Below are 23,371 nucleotides of genomic sequence, written 5' to 3'. Positions count from 1 at the left end.
TCCCCCATTGACTTTGCTTGTCAGAAGGTCGCAGAAGGGGATCGTGTGACTCCGGGATGCTGCAACTGCCATAAATATGAGTCAGCTGCCAAGTGTCTGAATTTTAATCATGCAACTCTGAGGATGCTGTAACATTCATAAGTGTGAAAAAAAGGGTCATAAGTCACATTTTTCAGCGCTGTTGCTACTTTGAACTGTCACTAAACGAATTGTTATAAGTCGAGGACTACCTGTATTGGGTGATAATTTTGATAGCTGTAGGAGCCATCTTGAATGCATCAATTTGGGGAACAAGTTTATTTCCATCCCTTTATTTATTTATTTTTAGGTTGAGTGGGTAGCATTTATTCTGTTGATCAATTGCAGAAAATCTGTCTTGGCAAGGTGTCAAATGAGTTTTTGCAGAATGGAGTTTCACAAACTCTTGTATACAACCTCACTGGGATTTCTTCATGACCTTGATCTCATGGCCTATTGTGACATTTCCGTGTTGTAGATGAGCCCTCAATTTTAAGAGATCTGTCTTAGATATACCGTTTATCCATGGTTTCCTCCTCACCCCCTTGTGAAATGAGAATGCTTGCAAGTTTTTGGTCTTCTCATAAAGGGCAGTTAGCATTTGCCTACACAGGATTATGGAGAGAGGTGAAGAGGTGAGCGAAGGTAGAAGATTATAAAACTGGACAGTCCTAAATATAGCAAAGGCAGGTGCTACTAGACTACAGTTCCCAGCATCCTTGCCATTGGCAGTGTTTACTGTGGATAAAGAAAGTTGTAGGTCATTAAGATTGCTGATTTTGAAACAAGTTTGTGATGTATGTCTACTGTACACTGTTGTGGCCTTGTGAACTTTCTGTTGTGACTTGGGCAGGAGAAGCGGTTGCAGTTGATCAAGCAACTCTGCCTCAGGGATTGGAAGATCTGGATCTTCTGGTAGTTCCTTGTGTGATTTATAGTAGATCACAAAGAATTTCTGGCTTGCTATAGCAACAAGGCTGCTATGATGAGGAGAATTTGGGGAGGAGATTTCTCTGTGTATGTGTGTGTGTGTGAGAGAGGCAAAAGATACTAATTTTAATTTTGATGCACTCAGAAGGGGTATCTTGTCCTGATTGGATTCACTCGTGGTGGTTTGCCAAAATTAGGATTTATTGCATTAATCACAGTTGTCTGAGATTCACCCCACAGCTGAAACCAAATGAATGCAAAGCAGGAGAAGAGGTCAAGTTTTCCTTTTGTTGAGCTACTATCGGTAGGTAGTCTTGATGAATCTTCTGGGTAAAAATCTGAGATTCCTTAAGATTCCACCTAATTGAGCTGGTGGACATCTAAGGTTAGATGGTACTTCCTGCAACTAGCTTATTTGGTAATGGATAATCCAAGCTTTACTTTGATGATCTTTGTAGGGGAAGGAGAATTCTCAAGGAACCCCAAGAGATGTTCATCTCACGTTGTGCTTATTTTCTCTCAATCCAGTTCTGCTGTGGCGATTTCTGTTGACTGCTAAGGAATTTTCCAATCCCAAACATTTTTGTTTGGAATATGAAATGCAACGTGTGAAAATATACCAAAAAAAAAGACATAAGTTTCTCACATCTTTGATAGCTTTATCATTCAAGGGGTGCTCCTCTAGTTTTACCTCACAACCTCAACATAGAGAGGCAGGGTTTGCCTGACAGAGAATGGCTCAGGTTGGATTTGAATCTGCTTTCCTAGACCTATATTTTAGTTGTTATATTGGTTTACAGATGATGAGAAAAAGGATTTATCCATTTAGTTGTGTCTGACTCTTGGTGATACTATGGGCCAGGTCTCTCCACATCTTCTGATCTTGTACTACTTCTTTGAGTTCTGCTCTGGCTGGTGCCACCTTTGATAAGTGTCCATTCACCGTGTTCTTTGGCGTACTAACTCTTCCAAACATCATTTCTTTCTCCGGTCAATTCCCTCCCACGATATGGCCAACATAAGTGAGATGCAGTTTCAGGATTTTTGCCTTCTAGTGGCATATCTGGTGTTATGCTCTCCAATACTTATTTGTTTGCCACTTTTGCTTGTCCAAGTCTTAGATGAGGGCGTTCTCTGTGGGCGCACCGACCCTCTGGAACGGGTTACCCACGGGGCTCCAGACGGCCCCCGACCTCCGCTCTTTCCGCCTGGTTTTTCCAACAAATTTGCTGATCTGATGGGTGATTTTTAATTGGGAGATTTTAATTGATTATTTTAGTAGCTATTTTTATTGTTTTCATTGTTTTAATTCCTGTGAGCCGCCCCGAGTCCTTTGGGAGAAGGGCGGCATATAAGTAAAATAAATAAATAAATAAATAAATAAATAAATAAATAAATAAATAAATAAATAAATAAATAAATACTTGGTTAAACTTTTTTTTATTTTCCTTTTTACCAACAGCTATATGGACATTCAAAAAGTGTGGCCTGTAGCCAGCCACAATGGGGGTGGGAGGGGTGGGGGAGAGAAATAATGGCAGAAGGGGCTATCATTTTTGTTTTTGGTAAAGATGCTAGGATAATACCTTCGAGCAGGTGTTTAAACCTCCCTCCTGCTGTACAAGCAGGCCCTGCTCCTCAGCTCAAAGGAGAGCAATATTTATTCAGTAACGAATGGTGTGTAAACAGTCAAAAGGAACCACAAACTTTGACAATGCTGGGTCGTTTTGTTTTTTGTTTTTTTGAAAGGAAAAGTTCTGCATATCAGCTAATGGGAAGTGATTAATAGAGCCAGTCGGAAGTGTAAAAAAAGCAAAGGAGCTTCCGGAGGACTCCTTCTCTTCCTCGAAGCCCATTTGGCAGTGGAGCCCTGAATAGGAGACAAAAATAATTCATAAGTCTGTCACTGCAGGTGGTTATTATAACCTCTGACTCTCATCAAACTTCCTGTTTAATCAAGGCCATTGTGAGGAGAGCAAGTAAGGAAATTGTATGTCTTTTATTCTCTTGCAAATTTTTTGCGAGGGGGTCTCTTTTTCTCCCCCCTGGGTGCTTGAGTGTTGCTAAAGAAATGGTTTGAATTCAGAGGAGGAGTTTGCTTTTTTTTCCTGCATAGGAAGGATTCAGGTTGCTGGAGTTAGTAAGCCTGTTTTGAAGATTCAAAGTTCATTTCCGGAGCTGTTTTCTCTTTTTTTTTATAGAGCACTTATTAACCATATGGAGGAAGAACCCATGTCCCAGGCTCTATCTATGCAGGCCTGGAACAGTTAGCTCACACATTTTTTAACTATGCCCAGACACCAGTTATATCCAAATGGTGTGGATTTAATCAGCCGTGATGCAAAGGTGTAGCATTTGGCCTGCTAGGAGAAAAAAAGTTAAGATTTCTAGACAGAGAAGTTGAGTGGGTTTCTCAATTTCAGGGATTTTAAGATGGGTGGATTTCATGGCTGGCTAGGGAATTCTGGGAGTTGAAGTCCACGCATCTTAAAGTTGCGGAAGTTGAGAAGCAGTGTTTTAAAGTAAATGCATTTGTGACTTCATATGTGCATGAGATTATCTATCTATCTATCTATCTATCTATCTATCTATCTATCTATCTATCTATCTATCATCTATCTATGTCTGTCTGTCTGTCTGTCTGTCTGTCTGTCTGTCTGTCTATCTATCTATCTATCTATCTATCTATCTATCTATCTATCTATCTATCTATCTCACATTCTGGAAGAATCATCTATTCTTGCCCTTTTTCCTTCTTCCCAATTTCTCCCATCTAAAGAAGGATTTATTTGACCGAAGGGTTTAAAGAGAGTTTAAATTCTTCTCAGTCTGTTCTCAGGATCCTGGCGCAAGATACCTTTTCTGTCAGAAATGTTTTTAGATGAAGTGTTGAGTGAAGCGTTAGTCACTCTTAAATGTCTTGTTCAGGATGACTTCTTGTGGACTCTTAAGAAAGCCATAACACTTAATTTAAGTAGTTTAATATTAGCAACTGTGGAGTCTAAACAGGATCATTTTCAGATACCAATAAGGGACTGTCCAATGATTAAATCAGGAAAATTTTGTGAAAAATAGCCTCATCTGTCTGTATATTAACAGATTGCAGTGTGTATAGGAAGTCCTCAACTTAACGACCGGAATTGAGCCCAAAATTTATTTTGCTAAGCGAGACATTAGTTAAGTGAGTTTTGCTCCATTTTACAACTTCGACCGAGAGGATGATGCAATGGACTTAAGTGTGAAAAATAATCATAAGTCACTTTTTTCAGTGTCATTGTAACTTTGAACCGTCACTAAACGAATTTTTGTAAATTGAGGACTACTGTATCTCTCTCTCTTTGGAGGTCACTTTTGCGTCTGGAAGCAAGAAAAGCATTAAAATTAGAAGTGCATGACTAGATTTAATTTGCTTGCTGTAAGCCAATAACGAACCCATTGAATTAAGTCAAAATATTGCTGGACATTGTTTTGGCAATTTATCTTTACCAAAATAGTCCTTTACCTCATTGATGATAGTTGTTGTTTCTACAAAATTCACTACAAAATTCTGTTCTTGAAATGGCAACTGGAGGACATCATATATAGTCCCTCCCAATAACCAGCTCTTGTGAGATAGATAAACATGGGGTATTTTCCCCAGATCAGGGTGTTCTAAAACCTTTTAAAGAGGTTGTAAAATCTCAGGTTAATCGAATACAATATTCAAAGATGTGCAATTAAAATAGGGTTGTTGTTTTTTTAAAGACAAGATAAGTAGTAAAACAGGATGGTAAATTATTATAACTCTGTGCAGATGACCAAAGAGATAGCATTGTGGTCTTCTTGAAAGGGGCAGAGAGACAACATTGGTGCATGTATTTCCACATTCTTGTGCATTTCCATTTTCCCCCATGATGGGTGAAATCTTGTCATGCTGTTACCTTATGTTTTCACTTTCACTGTTTTCACCTTGATGGTTTGGGGCGTTTTCACTGGTTTCACTTTGATGCAAAAGCTGATTGTTAAAAGCTGAATTAGCACTGTGTTACTCATGTGCAAAGCTGCCATATCTGGCTGCTAAATTCTGGTCAAAAACCAGGGCAAAGCAGAGACACAAAATCTGTCTAGTGATCTACAGATCTTGCAGCCCAGATCTAATAGATCTGCTTAGGGGAAAGTCTTCTTTATATCATTAGGATCTGTCCTAGCGGATTTAACCATACGAGTCATCAGTTGGCATTCAGAATAGTACTCTTAATTGATTTCATGTAAAGTTGCATATGTAAAACCAGTTTTTGTAAGTAAGACTTTTATACTTGATTTTGATTACTGATTTGTCCTTTCCATGCAAATCAGGAATTTTAAACCCAAAGCAAATCCTCATTTTGGGCGGAAGTGATAGGTAGTCCTCGACTTACAACCATTCATTTAATAACCATTCAAAGTTACAATGGCATTGAAAAAAGCTGATGCATGACAGGTCATTTGCACTTATGACTATTCCAGCAATCCCAGGTTACGTGGTCAAAATTGGGTGCTGGGCAACCCAAGTCACAAAAAAATGATCACATGACCCTGGGACAGTGTAACCGTCATAAATACGAGTCAGTTGCCAAGCATCCGAATTTTGACCATGGGGGTGCAGCAATGGTTGTGTGAAAAATGGTCATAAGTTGCTTTTTTCGGTGACGTTGTAACTTTGAACAATCACTAAACAAACTGTTGTAAATTGAGGACTATTTGTAAATAGTTAAGTAAGCTGTTTTATATAGTGGGTCTGTGAGTTTGAATGTTCTGTGCCATTTTGGGTCTCCGAATTTCTTTCCCTACTTTAAAGAAAAAGTCTTGGCTTGCATAGAGCGAGAGAGGAAGACTGCGGCTGACCTCCCCCAGTACTTTAAATGTGTTTAAAAATAACATTGTGTGTGTGACATTGTGCTGGCTGTGGGTTACAAGCGATGAAATAGTTGAAGAGTGCAAAGTTAAAGTCAGCCTCAGGTGTCCAGGGAGAGGGGAATGGCCAAGATGCGGAATGGAGCATCATCATATAAGCCCCACCCCTTTTGTACTTGTGACATCACACAACATCTGAAGAGGAGGAGCTTAAATTCCAATACTCGGTCTCTATTCTCTCTCTCTCTCTCTCTCTCTCTCTCACACACACACACACACACACTCACATGCACCTAATTTACCTCTTGTTATGAGGTGGTATTACCCAAACTGCCTCAATGAGGCCTAGATCCTTGGTTAAGGGAAGTCTCCAACCAAAGCATTTGTCTGATGGCCACTTTCCCCCTTTGTTAAAGTTTTAATTATAAAATAGCTGTTTCCTTAGACCACTGAAATGCCACACATTGAGAAAGTCTACAGTATTTCACAAGTAACTCAATTTCCTGTATGTTCCATTGTTTTCAGTTTGATTAAGTGCATCCTGTTCAACTGTATATTCCTGTTCAGGGTTATACTTAACTCTGATAAAAAGGAGATTATGGAATGTCACCGGCATTAAAAAGTGGGTTCTTTCCATTTCTGTGAAAGAAGGAATGCAATTATCGGAAAAATAATTTTCGGTTGTTTAAAAATAGGCCGTTTTAAAGTACGTATCTCTTTTCCGACAGGTTGTTCAAATTTGCGTAGCCATATTGACCAAGTGCCAGCGGTTTTTGGCTGGGCACAGCTTTAGATAAATCAACTTCTAATTTATATATTTTTCCTGGCCTCGGTTTTAAAAGATTACGCTTTCCAATGATTTGATGGGGAAGCATATTTGGAATAGAATAGAGAGAATAAGTTGATCATACTTTAACATATAGGGGCAATTCTCAGCGAAACACAGGCAGTCTTCCATTTATGACCCACAATTGAGCCCCAAATTTCTGTTGTTTAAATGAGTTTTGCTCTATTTTACGTCCTTTCTTGCCACCGTTATTAAGTGAATCACAACAGTTGTTAGGTTAGTAACACGGTTGTTAAGTAAATCTGGCTTCCGCACTGACTTTGCTTGTCAGAAGGTCGCAAAAAGGGATCATTTGACCCCAGCCACTGTCACATATATGAGTCAGTTGCCAAGCATTTGAATTTTGATCACGTGACAATGGGGAGGTTGCAACAGTCGTGTGAAATAACGGTCATAAGTCACTTTTTTCCAGTGCCATTGTAACTTCGAACGGACACTAAACGAACGGTTGTAAGTTGAGGACTACCTGTAGTGAGAAAAGAGGGAAAAAAAATTTTTTTTAAAGGAGAACAGAATGAAACATCTTTGGCATTATGCTCTCTGGGTTCCGGCTTGAGTTTCTCAATGGACAGGCCATAGGGTAGTCATGAAAATTCCTTCTGGGTTTCTCAGCTTTTTCGGTTCAGCAAACTGGAATTCGGTCGCCAGGGTTGACCAGGAAAACAAAACCAGTTGAACCGAAGAAAGGGGTTGTGCATTGGGAGGGAGGATGACTTGCAGCCGGTCTATAATCTTCGTCTCTTTGACTAATGATGGAGCAGACGTGGTGGTGAAGACCAAGGGTGGGTGTTGCATGAAACATAACTCTGTGCAGACAATTAGTAATCGCTTCCTAGTAAACTCTGTGGAATGCGTTTCATTTCGCTAAAGACTTCCTTGTATTGGGCTTTAAACGGGTGGGCTTCAAAAATTTTAGCAAGGGGTTCTCTGCCCGGTTGCTGGGTGGGGATGGCCATGGTGGGTGTGAGCTAGTTGGCCTCCTGCACCACGGCGGGGGGTGTGTGCGTTTTTGCCCACCCCGGGCTCTAGAGGTTTTCTTTGAGCCTCCTGGAGGGCAAAAATGGCCTCCCCAGGTTCCAGAGGCCCTCTGGAGGCTGGAATGGGCCCATTTCCGGCCTTCCCGAACTTCCAATAGGCCCGTTTTTCACCCTCCCCGAGCCTCCATGCGTGCCCTGCACTTACCTGCATCCAAAACGGGCCACGTGGGGACTCCTGGGAGTGGCAGGATGGGGTGGGCGGGGCCAGCCAGGAGTGGGATTTGGGGGTTCTCCGAACTGTGCAGAATCTTAGCTAGAGGTTCTCCCGAACCCCTGCGAACCCCCAGCAGCCCACCCCTGGCTTTAAAGTATTGGGGAGGGGGGCAGCCTCATGTCATACTTAATTTCTCCATTCGTTTTTGTCTTCTAGCGAGTTGTCCAGAGTCTGTGCCTTCTTCCACCGAAACGAGGGGAACTAATTTTCTGGCCCCTGAGGGGCTCGCAGGTAAGACTCAAGATCTCTTCTGTGCCCCTTCTGTTGTTGTATGGTTTTTTTTCTAACAAAGGAGGTTTGACCTCTGGAGCAGTGTTTCCTAACCTTGGCAACTTTAACATAGCTGGACTTCAATTCCCAGAATTCCTCAGGCAGCCATGCTAGCTGGAGAATTCTGGGAGTTGAAGTCCAACTATCTTAAAAGTTGGTAAGATGGGGAAATGTTTCTTCACTGGGTTGGCTTTAGGATGGGTGGACTTCAACCTCCCAGCTGGCTGGGGAATTCTGGAAGTTGTAATCCATGCATCTTAAAAGTAGACAAGGGTGAGAAACATCCATCTTGATGGCTCTTTCCCAACCAGTTGTGAATCTGTGTTGTAAGCAGCATCCTGATGTAAGCTCTGTTGCCTGGTAGAATAGATCTAATGCTTTTCCAGGAATGAAAATCTTAGCAGGAGTTTTCCCTCGGGGGTTAGAAATTTTGGAAGTGGTGGTTGTGCCATCTGTGGACATCAGGGGTTGGACAGCTGTTGTATGTTCACCAGTGTTGGGAATGAAGAGAAAGTCAAGCTAATGAAGTGTGTAAGCATGCTGATGGATCTCATCATTGAGCAGATGTGGAATGGATGGATTGTTGTGCAGAATTTCCCGTTTTCCAGACATAAATCAGTCTGCATTTTCCGTGTGATTTGAAAATCCTCTGTTGCATTTTCATGAAAGGTTGCAAATAGGTCACAGTTATTTTGCGTTTCTGCTAGAAGTCTCGTTCCCCCACAGGCCCATATCTGAAAATCTTCCAGTTTATAAGAATGTGTATGATAATCTAGCCTCAAGAGAATAAATTACCTTGCATGTTCCAGATTTTGATTATTTCTGAGCATTTTAAAATGTGTTGCACTTTAGCCATACAGGCCAGGAATATGGGTGAGGGTTTTTTTTTGTAGTGTGGTCTGTCTTCTTTCAATTTTGTTTCATTGAACAATTATACTTCACGGCATCCTTAGCAAAAAAATAGCCATTCATGGGAATGCTGGGAACTGTAGTTCAGCAACATCTGGCCTGGCCTCAGGTTGCACGGCTGCAAGACCGAGTTTTACCAGCTGCGGAATTAAGTTGGTCATATATCACATTTCTGGTCTTACAAGCTTCTATCTGTCCTCCCTTGTTGAGAGCTATATGGGAGCCTAGACAAAGATGCTGGCAGTACCACAGTTCGCTGAAGGCAACGTCTGCCTATGTGATTTATGCATAGAGAGCTAAATTATAGACTGTCCACTGTTAAAGGGTGTGCCAGAGCAGGCTCCTGCTTTTTTGCAAGTTTGCAAGTTGAGGCTGGCTTCTGGTGATTAAGGTTTGGGTGTAAGGCGTTTTGGTGGCTTGCAATTTAATCTGGGAATGGCTGATTTCTGGAGGAGGAGAACTTGGAAAAAAGAACATTTTAAGATTAGCCCCCAAGGAACACCATACTAGCTGGGGATGGGGGGAGATTCTGGGAGCTGAAGTCCAGATATATACAGTAAAGTTTGAGAAACACTACTCTAGAGAGGAACCCTTGAATAACTAACCAACCCACTCCCATCCCACAGGAAAGCATTGTAGTTCTCCCATTTTTTTTTTCTCTTGGTTGATGCAGCGTGCAAGCCCTTAATAGCTTTTTGCTTAATGCCCCAAAAATACTCGTTTGGACTTGCGCATCTATTGAAAGCTAAGTTTTCTTTGGCCGAGGAATCTGTGTTGGATTTATACAAGATCCGTACTCTCATTCATTAGTTTACAACTGGAATGTGGGAAGACTATCCTTTTCCCCCACCCCTCCGCTCCCCGCAGTAAGCGTGCTCAACATTTGTGTGTCTTGTTTGTATGTGTGGGCTTTTCAGTCTTAAGAATCGCTTTCAGCCTGGGTTGTGTTTACGTGTATCCTGTTTGATTCTCCCCCCCACCTCAACGTAATATATACCCTGGGCGTGTTATTTGAGAAAAGAGGATTCTGTATGTTCAAAGGCAGCTAATAAGAATTAATCAGAAGGAAAGGGGAAAAAAGAGAAAAGTAAGGTTTTCCACCACCCCCTACTTTAAAAAACATGTATTCTCTTTCAACCTTCTTGAAACAGAGTCGTATAGAAGAAAGTTAAGGGTGGGGGGGAGAAACTACCAAAAAAAGAAGAATCAGGCTGTACAATAAGAATGCTTAAATAGTTGAAAAGGAGAGGGGGGAAAAATGAAATATGCCAAATGGGTGGGGTTCAGTTCCGCAGGATACCACATGAAATAAGCAAACCGAAGACTTAGCTTTTAAAAGGAGCCTCTTTTTAAAAGGTTTGCGAATTGATAACCATCTTGGATTGTCTGGTCTGCTGCTGAAAAAGGAAGAAGGGTGGGGATTTTGGGGGGCAGCAGGAAATCACATTGCTCGCCTGGTTAGCAGAATGCTTTCTCAAGAGAGACGGCTTAGATAACTTCTCCCAGGGTAAAAATAATAATAATAATAATAAAAAAAGATGTTTTTTCTCTTAAAGTTTTTTCATCCTTGCAATTGTTTTTTGATCTCCTCTCTCTGATTCTGTAAGGTCTCTGTCAAGTTTGATGTTCCGGCCTTGTAGAGAGCCTAGAATGAACCTAACCCAACATAACACGGTTAATGATAATTTTGCAAGTATGTTTAACGAAGAGGAAGGATTGTTTTAACGGACAAAGGAATAGAATTCTGATAAATCTGGAACAATTCTTGAAAGTTTGCCTAGCTAGAAAGACAAGTAGAAGCATTCGCAGCTGAGGTTTTCTGTTTTAAAATGTGGAACTGGTGATCGCACCAGCCAAGACTTTACATAGGAATTCTTTAAAGAGCTAAATGTTCATTGACTCTTGACTTTTCTCTCTCTCTCTCTTTTTTTTTGTCTTTGCACCGCTGAGATAGCTTGCTGGAAAGTGTTATTTGAACAAGATTTTTTTTTAAATGTGCGGTTATCGGACATCTGTGTAGCTTTTATCTGCAATGAAAAGTTGTAATAACTTACTGAGGTTTAAATAGGGGATGGGTTACAGGAAAGTAAACATTCCTCTCCCCCCCTTTTTTTTCCCCCTTTCCCTTGCTTTTTGCCCCTTTCATATGTTTTTGAAGTGGGTAGAAACTGCCTTTTCTGAATTGGCCGCGTTCTGAATTGCAACCAGATCTCTTGACAAAGGTTCCATGCTTGCCTTTGCTACGGATGCCAACCTGGGAAATAAAAAGAAATCTTGTTTCTGCTGCAAATCAGATGCGCTCTCTTTACCAACAATCCCGTAGATCAGGGGCCTCCAACCTTGACAACTTTAAGCCTGGCGGACTTCAACTCCCAGAATTCCCCAGCCAGCTTTGGGGAGTTGAAGTCCGCTAGGCTTAAAGTTGCCAAGGTTGGAGGCCCCTACTTTAGATGGCTCTCCGGAATATTCCTGCATCTTTTTTGAGGATTAAGGCTTGTAGACTATCTACAGTTAGAGAATGAGGGCTTGTAGATTCTCTACAGTTGTACATATGTTCGGTTTTCCCATAAGCTGGGCCTGTGCCTTGTCGCCTGAATAAACTGTCCTTCAGCGCATACAGGTAGTTCTCGACTTACGACCACAAACTAAACCCAAAATTTCTCTAGTTAAGTGAGTTTTATGGCCTATTTTACGACCTTTCTTGCCACAGTCGTTCAGTGAATCACTGCCTATGGTTAGTTACTAACCCGGTTGTTAAGTGAATCGGGCTTCCCCATTGACTTTTGTCAGAAAGGTCGCAAAGGGTGATCTCCCACGACCTTGGGACACCACATTGGTCGTCAATATGAACCCGTTGCCAAGCATCCCGGATTTTGATCAGGTGACCACGGGGATGCTGCAAAGGTCGTAAGTGTGAAAAACGGTCGCAAGTGGCTTTTTTCAGTGCTGTTGTAACTTCGAATGGGCACTAAATGAACTGTTGTAAGTCGAGGACTACCTGTATGTGTGGAAGAAGAAATTTGAGCTTTTGGAGGGCAGGCACTCGCATCTGAACGTCATTTGAAGAATTCAGAGAAAAGCTGGTGTTTTTTTGATGATAGATAGATAGATAGATATGGATGGATGGATGGATGGATGGATGGATGATAGACAGACAGACAGATATGGATGGATGGATAGAAGAAAGAAAGAAAGAAAGATAGATAGGGATGGATGGATGGATAGATGGATACCCTGTTTCCCCCAAAATAAGAAATCCCCTGATAATAAGTCCAATCAGGCTTTTGAGTGCATGGCAATAAGGCCGAGCGCTTATTTCAGGGTTCAAAAAAATATAAGACAGGATCTTATTTACGGGGAAACACGGTAGATAGATAATAGATGATTGATCGATAGACAACTAGATAGAGATGGATGTATAGACAGAGAGACAGGCAGCCTTAATTGTCATTTTTTATTGTTGGCACACTGGCACACATTAAAAATGAAATTCTGTTGCCTGCTCTCAAAAGTGTACATATGCATAACACACATACACATGCTATATACATACATATGTATGGGTGTGTGTAATAGTCTCCCTCCTTTATGCGAACCTGGTAGTAGGCTTCCCTTAGATCTAGTTTGGTGAAAATCTTGCTTTTTGACAAATGGTACACACACACACACACACACGTACATATAAATAAATACATATATTAATCACTGTCCATCTTCAATATATATCAGAAAGAGGAAGCTTGAGAGCTATAAGAAGAATTTTGCTCTGTTTTATGGGGCTGAGCGGATTCTCTGGGAAGATGATGTCCAGAGGATGTGTGTGAGTGATCTGCTTTAGAAGGACAAGCAAAAGAGATTGCCTGCTTTTGAAAATAATCCAACCCGACCTTGTCCTTCACTTGTTCCGTTCGATGTTCTTCTCCATCCTGGCTTGGTTGAAGAAGCTGTGGACTTCTAGCTAATGAATGAAGCTCAGTTCAGGATGGGAAGAGTTGGGAGGATTGGAGTTCAAGAAGGACTGGGATCCTTTTAGCTGGAGAAAAGAAAAGGAGTCTGAATATATACAGGTAGTCCTCGACTTAATGACCACAGTTGAGCCCCAAATGTTTGTTGCTAAGTGAGACACTTGTTAAAGTGAATTTTACTCCCTTTTACGACCTTCCTTGCCACCATTGTTCAGTGAATCACTGCAGTTGTTAAAACTACTAACATGGTTGTTAAGTGAATCTGTTTTCCCAAATTGACTTTGCTGGTCAGGAGGTCACCAAAAGTGTTCACATGACACTACAACGGTCATAAACATGAGTCCGTCCGAATGTTGATCATGTGACCACGGGAATGCTGCAACGGTCGTAAGTGTGAAACACGCTCATGTCACTTTTTTTCGAGTGCCGTTGTAACTTCGAACGGTCACTAAACGGAACGGTTGCAAGTCGAGGACTACCTGTGTATATTGAGAGGAGAGGGGGGATGTCCTAACTTTTAATCCTTGTAATGGGGGTCTTCAGAAAGGACCGGTTCCAGCAGCAATGACCTTTAATTCACTCCCCGATGCTCTTTTTCATGTCATCTGGGGCGCTTGGAAAAATAAACGAGGAAGGAAATAGGTGGGAGGAGAAGGAACTTGGGCAGACTAGCCAAACTGAATTCCTAGGACCGAGTTTCACTCTTGTTTTCTTAATGGAGCATCTTCCAAAAGGTTAAAACCTCAAATTGAGGAGAAGGGAGGGGGGAGGGAAAAAAAAGAGGGGTGGAATTTGCGGCTTGGATCTGTCATCCGTCCCCCGCCCCGCCCTGCCCCCCCCACTTCTCCCTTAATCCTGTCCTCCTGGGGTAAATCACTCTCGGCTAGCTTTTCCCTCCCTCATTAATTCAATGCCTGCTTTATGTCTTTGGAGCAGGGATGGATAATGTTTACTGTGCTGTCCAGAGCCAGTGCTATGGGGAGAGATTCCTAGGTTGCAGTGACCTCCCACGCTTGGGGGGTGGGGGTGGGGCAGAAAGGAGGGTATTTTATCCCAGTTAAAAAAACGGCAGGCCACGTTCTAAATTTCAGAGCTTATGATGGTGATGGATTCCAACCTGGAGAAAGTCACAGCCACAGCCACAGCCGTTAAACAATTCACTGCAATTTGTTAATTTAGTGAAGTGACTTTGCTTTGTCAGAGGGTCACAAAAGGGGACCCCGGGACACTGCAGCCGTCATAAATATGAGTCAGTTGCCAAGTGTCCCGAGTTTTGATCATGTAACCATGAGGATGGTTACTGCAGTGGTCGTCGGAGTGAAAAATGGATGCAAATCACATTTTTGTGCTGCTGTTGTATCTTTGAGCGGTCACTAAATGAATGGTGGTAAGTCGAGGGCTACTTGTATTCACCAACAACTCTCCGATGGCTTTCTGAATTAGCTTTGCACCCTCTGTGAGAATTTGGCTTGTAGACCAGTTATGCTTGCACACATATTTGTTTTCCCACGAAGCTGTGCCCTGTGCATTGTTTGAAGCTGGCCTGCCTTTTCTCCTGCAAACATAAATTCAGTGTTTTATTCCCAAGCAAGGTTGGAGGAAGGTTATCTAGCCATTTGGTGCAGGCGGAGGAACGCGCTATATTTTAGCAATGCCTGAATGGGCGACAGTTATTTCATCAAGATTGTTTGCAGCCATTCCGTGTTAATACTTAAATTTCCAGTGGCGGGTTCCCATTGTATTTCAAATTACATCCCAGTCTCCTTTGAGTTATTTAGCAGCTTGGAAGTGCATGGAGTCCAGTTGAATCTTCTCCAGTCATCAGGAGTTGAGTTGAAACTTGACATTTCCCTGGGGATTGGAAAGACTTGTTAGAATTACTTGGGGTAGGGGGAGATTTTCCTTTAAAAATATTTTTACATATCAGGGAGTTACATTACCTGCTACTGTTCCTTGTAACTATATTAATAAGATGAGTGAGATTCTGGGGAACGCAACCTGGGAGTATTACGACAGGCAGTGATGTCACCGTGGGCAAATGAGGACAGTTGGAAGTGAGGATAATAAAGCTAGGTCAATGTAAGTGAGTAAGCTTTCCATTGGCACAATTGCTTTATCTTACTCCCCTCTTGTTTTGTGAGATACCAAAACCTCAACGCTGGTTTCATGTAGCTTGAAAGTTGCACCTGCTCTATCCAGCACAATACCTTGCTCTTAAAATACTCTTTTATTTGTTAAGGCACAAAAAAATTACAGGTAGACCTCAACTTACGACCACAATTGAGCCCAAAATTTATATTGCTAAGTGAGACAGTTAAGGGAGTCCCTCCCCTCTCCACTTTTATGACCTCTCTTGCCACAGTTGGTAGTTGAATCTGGTTTCTCATTGACTTGTCACAAAAGGGGATCACACCGTCATAAATACATGCCAGTTGATCATGCGATCATGGTTGCTGCAATGGTTGCAAGTGTGAAAAACAGTCATAACTCACTTTTTTCAGTGTTGTAACTTCGAACGGTTATAAATTGTGGATTACCTCTGTGTCTTATGACGTAAAGATCTATTGCAACCTGGTGTTCCTGACTTACAGATCGGCTGGCTCAATTGCATAGCTTTAATTATTCTTCCATTCACTTTTTTTTTTTAAATAAGAAACTTCTGAAGAGCGGTTGGTTGATTGTCTTTCATTATGAGATGGAAAGTAATTCTGGAAAAAATCCTGTCTGACTTTTGATCCTTGCTGGGCCCATTATGAAGAGATAAACATTCATCTCCTTGTCTGTCTGTGTCTCTTCACCATAATTTCCTTATTTTATTTTATTTTTTTTCCCCCTATTCCTGGCTACCACATGGGTAGTGGAGATTGCTATGTGTCCAGCTCTCCAATTCAGCACGGGTGAAATGATGTCACTCGTATAAATGCCAATTATATTTTCAGTCTCTTCCCTTCCCTTTTATGTTAACACCACCTGATATCTTTGTAATAAACAAAGACCCACTTCTCTTAGCTTATCTCGGCTAAGCCTTTCCCCCCTCCTCAAATCTCTTTATTTGGTATTTATGGAAATCCACCATGCCCAAATAAGTAAGCCACTCTCTAAGTAAATGAGCTGGAGATGCTCTCTTCTTGTTGCTTGAATTTTTGCAAAAGAAACTGGGTACAGAAACCTGAAATGGCTTATCTAAAAAAAAAAAAGGCCGGTCCACAAAATGACAAGGTTATCAGAGACAGAAGTAAGTTGAGAGCAGCAGTGTCTTTGAAGTAAGGAAGGATGCCTGCCAGGCTAGGGAAGGAATTCCCTTCATACATCTTCTGACTATGACAGCGTAACCAAGTCAGCAGTATAAAGAGAGACTGGGAATTGGGCGAGTCATTTCACGTAGATTTTGAGTTCTAAACTTTAATTTTACTCTATCCCTTCTTTCTCCGGAGTTACTTCCATACAGATTATACTTAAAAGATTTGCGCAAAGTGTAGAACAGACATTCCCCATGGTTTATTGTAAAAAATGTTCCACAGATTTGTCTGTGGAGATTTTCGGCCATCCAGATCAATGGTTGTCCCAAAGGTGCTTATTTTAAGAGGCAGCTGGGCTTTCTGGTTTTTATTTGAAGACGTTTCGCTTCTCATCCAAGCAGCTTCTTCAGAGCCGAAGAAGCTTCTTGGATGAGAAGCGAAACGTCTTCAAATAAAAACCAGAAAGCCCAGCTGCCTCTTGAAAAAAGCACCTTTGGATGTTCCACAGCTTTCATGGACAGTGTTAGAAGAACAGATTGAAGACCTACAGCCGTGATGGCAAACCTATGGCACACGTTTTATTCTGTGGCTGTTCACCGCCCTGAGTCCTTTGGGAGTAGGGCGGTATATAAATCCAATAAATGAAATGAAATAAATGAAATGAAAATGAATGAAATGAGTGCGGGGGGTTGCGTATGTGCGTGCCCACACCCATAATTCTATGTGCCCTGGTCCCCGTGCATGCGCGTGCGCCCCCCCTCCCCCGCTTTTGGTATGCAATGGCACGGTGGACCAGGTAGGCCCATTTTTCACCCTCCCCAGGCTCCAGAGGCTTACTAGGAGCCTGGGGAGGGCAAAAATGGCCTCGCGCCCCCCCCCCGCCCGGAGGCCCTCCGAAGGCTGGAAATGGCCCATTTCCCGACTTCCTGTGGGCCTGGAAGGCCCAAAAATCAGCTGTCCGGCACACGCATGTGCTCTGGAGCTGAGCTAGGGCAACGCTCACGTGCCCACAGATATGGCTCCGAATGCCAACTGGGGCACGTGTGCCATAGGTTCGCCATCACGGAACTAGAGGCTTTTAACTTTTACTCCTAGTATGGAAGAAATATTAACATACTCCTTTGAGAGTTAACAAAGCAAATTGAAGAACTTGATTAACAGTTATTTAAGTAAAGAATCCCCACTTTTGATTATTTTTTTCCCCAGCAATTGTATTAATCCACTGCAGCTGTTCTTGATTTCATCTTCATTGAAATTTATGAGATGAGTGCCTGCAAGGGAGGGGGGAACCAAGATGGCAGAGGCAAATAAAAGTCCCACTTCTTTTTATATGTGCTGTGACATGTTAAAAAGAAATAAGTTTTTTTTTTAAAAAAAAAAGTGTCAGTTGTGCAGGCATAGCTCCATTTTGGCTTTTTCACCCCTGCTGGTATGAGACCCCCGTTGATAAAATATTTTTGTTTAATTGTTTATAGTACTGGCTGTAGTCCAATTAAAGTTGCTTGTAACTAAGAGTGGGATTTAAAATATCCCAGCTTGGCATGAGAGGTTGTTATATTTGGCCACGCTTCATGATTCCTAGGTAAGTGTGGAGAATTATAGCTCAAATTCCGTAGGAGCAGTGGAAGTTAGTTGCAACCAATTTAAAATTCATTGGGTATCTAAAATTCATGGCATATCTGGATAGAAGCCATTAATAATAAAGTCCAGCTTTTGGTGGGAATTTGTTGGATTTTACTTGCAGTGAGAGAAGGAGGGGGGAGTCATACTCTTGTTAAAAACAGCCCTTGCTATCAAGAGCTACATAAAAACTTGGTGAGTGGTTTTCTAATGCAACTTTTTTCCTGTCTACATGTCACATTCCTAATTTTTTCAATCTTCTTTGTAGCAAGCTTCTTTTTCAAAGACCCTGGCGTAGCGATATATAGAGGTGCGTTTTAAAAGTCTTAAGAATACGATCCTAAAGTTTGTGAGCGTGAATTTATTTATGTATCTGCCAGCTAAATAAAATTTACCCAGAGGAAGTGGTGAAAACTTACAGCATTTTGAGATGGTTTCCTCCAACATGTAAAGGGTTGGCAACTGAGTCAGATGGATAATTTTAAATAGCTGCGGTTGGAGCGAAGAGCAAGTGGAGGAACAGAGGAGGGAGCTAAAAGAAGAATCCAGTATCTTGCGTGCCTCACCAGGTACTTAAGATTCCCAGTTTCCCTTTTCCTCAAGAAAATAGTGACAGGTTTCCACCCTGCTTAAAATAAAACCAAGTAGTGGCTGGTTATGTAAGATTGAAAACGCTTCCATTCAGAGGTGGAGAACGATGTCCCCCTTTATGATTTGTGGACTTCAATTCCCAGAATTCCTGAACCAGCCTGGCTCAGGAATTCTGGGAGTTGAAGTCCATAAGTCATGAAAGGGACATGGTTCCCCACCCCTGGTTTAAATAGTGTGAACACAGGTAGTCAGTCCTTGAGTTACAACCACAATGGAGCCTGCCCATTATGGTTGTAAATCAATGGTCATTAAACAGGTTGGCCACGTTATTTGATCTATTGTGGCCTTTTCTGTGGCAGTCGTGAAGCGAATATTGCGGTCGTTAAGCGAACCCATTGTTCACGATGGTGTGGTTTTCATAGCAATGGCACTTATATACCTCTTCATAGTGCTTTACAACCCTGTCTAAGCAGTTTACAGAGTCATCCTATTGTCCCTCAACAATCTGGCTCCTCATTTTACCGACCTTGGAAAAATGGAAGGCTGAGTCAAACTTGAGACGGTCAGAATCGAATACCTGGCTGTGGGCATAGTTTGCCTCCAATACTGCCTTCTAACCACTGTGCCACCCGTTGATGCAGGAGAAGCTGTAATAGATGTGCTAACTAGGCCTATTGCTGCTATTGAATTGGGGGAAAAGGAGAACTTGAGTATGTGACTGTCTGTTTATTGCATTTATATGTGTGATCTTCCACTTATGGAATTATGCAACTGGCATGGCTAAAAATTCTGGGAATCGAGGCCACATTCCTGAAGAGTCAGAGGTTAAGAACGCTGCAGTATGGCATATAATTGACTGGCAGAAAATAGATTAATTTCTTCTTTCTCCCTAATATGGTTTCACCTGGAAAACTGTAAAGTTGATCATGCAGCTACATGGCCTTTGATGAACTGAGAATATACAGGTAGTCCTCGACTTACGTCCACGATTGAGCCCAAAATTTCTATTGCTAAGTAAGGCAAGCTGTTAAGTGAGCTTTGCCCCATTTAATGACCTTTCTTGCCACAGTTAAAGTGAATCACTGCAGTTGTTAAATTAATAACATGGCTGTTAATCTTGCATCCCCATTGACTTTCCTTCCCGGGACACTGCAACCGTCATAAGTACGAACCAGTTGCCTAGCACCTGAATTTTGATCATGTGACCATAGCGATGTTGCAACGGTCGTGTGAAAAACAGTCATAAGTCACTTTCTTTAGTGCCGTTGTTACTTTAAATGGTCACTAAATGAATGGTTGTAAATAGAGGACTACTTGTACCTTGAGATTTACCGCTTAAAACATGCAAGTAAGTCAAAGAAAAAAGAAAAAAAAAAGAACCCACAATCCACGAAGCAATTTTTCTCAGCTTTCCTCGTTTCTTTAATTCTTACGGTCCATAATTATGGGGCTGGAGGATGAAGGAAATTCAACCCATCTGGAATCCATCGAGCGGCAAAAGATCATATTTTGTCGTCAGTCTCAACCTTCCAGCCTGGTCTTCTCAAAGCTTCTTCAAAAGCTGCGGAATAAACTCAATTTACAATGGAAATTTCCTGCAGTTTCTCTTCATAAGATCGGCTGCCATCCTGGAATGCCAACCATGGGGTTTTTTCTAAATGCATTTATGTGGGATATTCTGTGTCATAAAGAAACTTCCATTGTTTCTTTCATTAAGTATGCAAACCCGCAGGTGCTTCGGGATAGTTTCTGATGGATTTTGCTTCCAGTCATTCTTCCCGTGCTTTATAATTTCTGTCTATAATTAGTTGTTTGAGTTGCAACAGGTAACTTTGAACTTAGCTAGTGTGTTGTGTTGTCCTCACCTAAACCGCATTCTCCTGATCTGACCTTTCAGGTCTTCCAATGGTACATCCATCACTATCGCTTTGTCTCTGGTTGCCGTCTTCTGAGATTTCTCCGGAGAGCTGGTTCTTCTTTGCATAAATGTGTCCAAAGTGGAATTAAATCAAACCTGGTCATTTGTGCCTCTAGTGAGAACTTTTGAGTTGATCTGTTTGATGATCCATTTGTTTGCTTTCTTGGCTGACCATGATATTCTCAGGAGTCTTTTTCAACGCCAAAGTTCAAACGTGTCATTTTGTTGTCTTCTGCTTCTTTCTGAGTTTCTCTCCCATAGTGTCCCTGGGAATGCCATGGCTTGTGCAATCCTTAATCTTTTTATGCATAGACGGTATCTGAATTATCTTTCCCAAGATAATTTGTGACTGCTCTACTAAGTGCTAGTCGTCTTCTTGAGTTCTTGTTCCTGAGTAACTCAGGTTACGCCAGGAATTTCAGCTTTGGTGTATCAAGCAGTCCACAACCATTGATAGATCTCTAGGATGGTAAAGGTGGACGTTGTGTTGATTGAGGATTGTAGCATGCCCTGATGGCTGGCTGACTGAAATCTAAATATTGGATTTCAGAATGGCTGGAAGGGAATTGTTAGAGGTCTTCTGGTTCCATCCCCACTCAAGCAGGGCATGTCCTATTCCTATACCATTCCAGACAAATGGTTGTCCAATCTCTTCTTAAAGACCTCTGGTGTTGGAGAACCCACAATTTCTGAAAGCAAGCTTTTTCTGCTGATTAATTCCTCCTTAGTTTCTACGTTGTTTCTCTCCTTGATTAGTTTCCACCCATTGCTTCTTCAGGTGCTTTGGAGAATAGCTTGACTCCCTCTTCTTTGTGGCAGCCCCTGAGATATTGGAACACGGCTATCATGTCACTCCCAATCCTTCTTTTCATTAAACTAAACTTTTCATTATACTCAATTCCTGCAACTGTTCTTCATATATTTTAGCCTCCAGCCCCCGGACCATCTTCATTGCCCTGTCCTCCTCCTGGAGTCTCAACATGGATGGTGTTGAAGAATTGCAGGAATCTAGTCTTTCGGTACTGTTTCCTAACTGTTGAGCCTCAGGTTTCCCCAAAGATTCAGGAAGGAGTCATAACAACCTCAACAAAGGTCATGCCAGCCAGGGCCACGTTTCTGAATCGGATTGAATGTGCCCCATGGAAGGCAGGTTGGCTTCCTGCCCAGTGTCTCAGATAGTTTCCTTTGCAGTTTATTTTCAGTTCAATGATATTAAGTGCAGTTACCTGGCTTTCATTCAAATTGTGGCACAGGAAGAAAGCAAAGTTCATATTTACTTCCTTCGCTTTTTACCCAAATAACTGGGCATTTTTACGGGCCAGTTGCTGTTGGTTGGTTGTTGTGTGTTTTTTTTTTTTTCCATAGAATTTGTTCTAAGGTGTCGCTGGGGAACCGTCTTCCACCCATTCAGGAACTGCGTTGTTAAAAGCAAGAATGTGGGCTGGTGTTGTTTCAGGACACTTGGCAAAATGGTGAGAACCAAAAAAGCTTGGCAGCTCTTGGGATCTTTAGCCGCTGGCTTTTAATTAGTTCTTTTAAGCAACATTAACAATCTTGGGTGTATTCTTAATTTTGTTTGGTGTTAAGCTGCAGGGAATGTGTAAGTCATTTCATCACGTGGGGCCACATTGTCTGCAGCTTCGTGCAAGGGAATTTTAATCAGGATGCCCTACATGGAATATATTTCTTTCGGTTGTCAGTCTAGGTGTGTGTGTACGCACTTTATATTCAACTGTTTTGTGTGACCAGGAAGCTCTGCCTGCTGCAACATCATTTCACAACTTTGGATCATATTCAAATCTTCCAGGTTAAGGCTGCTAACAAGAGATGTAAAAAAATATGTAATAAAGTCACGACGCGATGCAAGGACCGATTTCTGTAAACTCTCCAGTTATTTTTTAACTCGGTCACATTTGAATAGCTGCATTCATGGGGCTCTGGCTGTCAGTTACCTGGGCCTTGAGGTAATGTCCTTCAAGGTTAACCTTGCTGCGTGGTTGAGCCAGATTCTGCTGATACAATCTCTACCTCTGCTGAACTGTGGAGGAGAGACGGATTAGGCAAACTTAAAAGCTGATGTGTAACATCCCATATGACTCAAACATTGTGTGGCTTGTTTGCTGGGCTTAGAGTGACACACCGAGCTCTGCACTTCATGTGTAAAACCCATGGTTTAAAACTCAGTACCAATAGAAGAGAATATTTGTAGTTCAGATTAGAATTGTGGGGTCCTTGTCGCTTTCTGAGCTTGGGTGTTTTTTGGAAGAGGTTTCATTTCCCAACAAGGTAACACCACTTGCTACTGCACTGATGATGTCGCCTCGTTGGGTAATGCAATGTCTGCAAGAAAGCAACCAAACTCACAGAGCACCAAGGACCTGGAAAGGGAATCCGTCTGTTCAATAAGAACAAAGATGAAATTAACCATAGTTTAATGCCAAAGTGGGGAAACTTCCAATGGTCAAAAAGGTGCAATGGTTGTATAGAGAGAATCGGAAGTACAGGGAATAAGTCAAAAATCAAGATGGCAGCCACTCTATGGAAGCTGCCATCTTGGCTTTTACATTTGCTCCCCAGATGTTTTAAGCTGGCAGCGCAGAGACACAAAATGGGTCGGGCTGTTTTGCGGCTTGAGGTGGTAATTTGGGAGATATTTTAAAAAACAACAACAACACGATGAGCCCTCTGAATTAGAGGGCATATCCCTAATCCTTGCTTGTGGACTGGAGTGACTGGTTAATCAAAAGCCTACAGGTGTCTGAAAAACATAGGCCGCCCACCAATGAAAGCAGTGAAGGTACACAACATAGAGGTTGGCAAACTTTCAGCCTGTAATATTTTAGGCAAGCATTAGCCTCCTCAGAGTTTATCCCAAATGACCAAAAAAAAAAAAAAAAGTCATGTTTTATGGAGGGGGGTCATGTTTGCTTAAAGACATAAT

The 23,371-nt window shown here is 41.9% G+C and overlaps 1 protein-coding gene across 2 annotated transcripts in view; it reads left to right on the top strand.

The window, feature by feature from the left end:
* Window positions 1-23,371, top strand: part of SMAD7 (SMAD family member 7) — a 54,389-nt gene that overhangs the window by 5,931 nt on the left and 25,087 nt on the right. Inside the window, exon 3 of one of the 2 annotated variants that reach the window (XM_034401772.3) lies at window positions 8,075-8,149. The exons of the other annotated variant lie outside the window; for it this stretch is intronic. Within the exon in view, the coding sequence (XP_034257663.2) occupies window positions 8,075-8,149 (75 nt within the window). The remainder of the gene's footprint in view (window positions 1-8,074; window positions 8,150-23,371) is intronic. 2 annotated transcript variants of the gene reach the window in all.

The sequence above is a fragment of the Pantherophis guttatus genome, chromosome 2, assembly GCF_059756535.1.
Source record: "Pantherophis guttatus breed Tessera chromosome 2, ASM5975653v1, whole genome shotgun sequence".
In the NCBI taxonomy this organism is placed as follows: Eukaryota; Metazoa; Chordata; class Lepidosauria; order Squamata; family Colubridae; genus Pantherophis; species Pantherophis guttatus.
The sequence above is the reverse complement of the archived record's forward strand: the minus strand, read 5'-3'. Positions and strand labels throughout refer to the sequence as shown.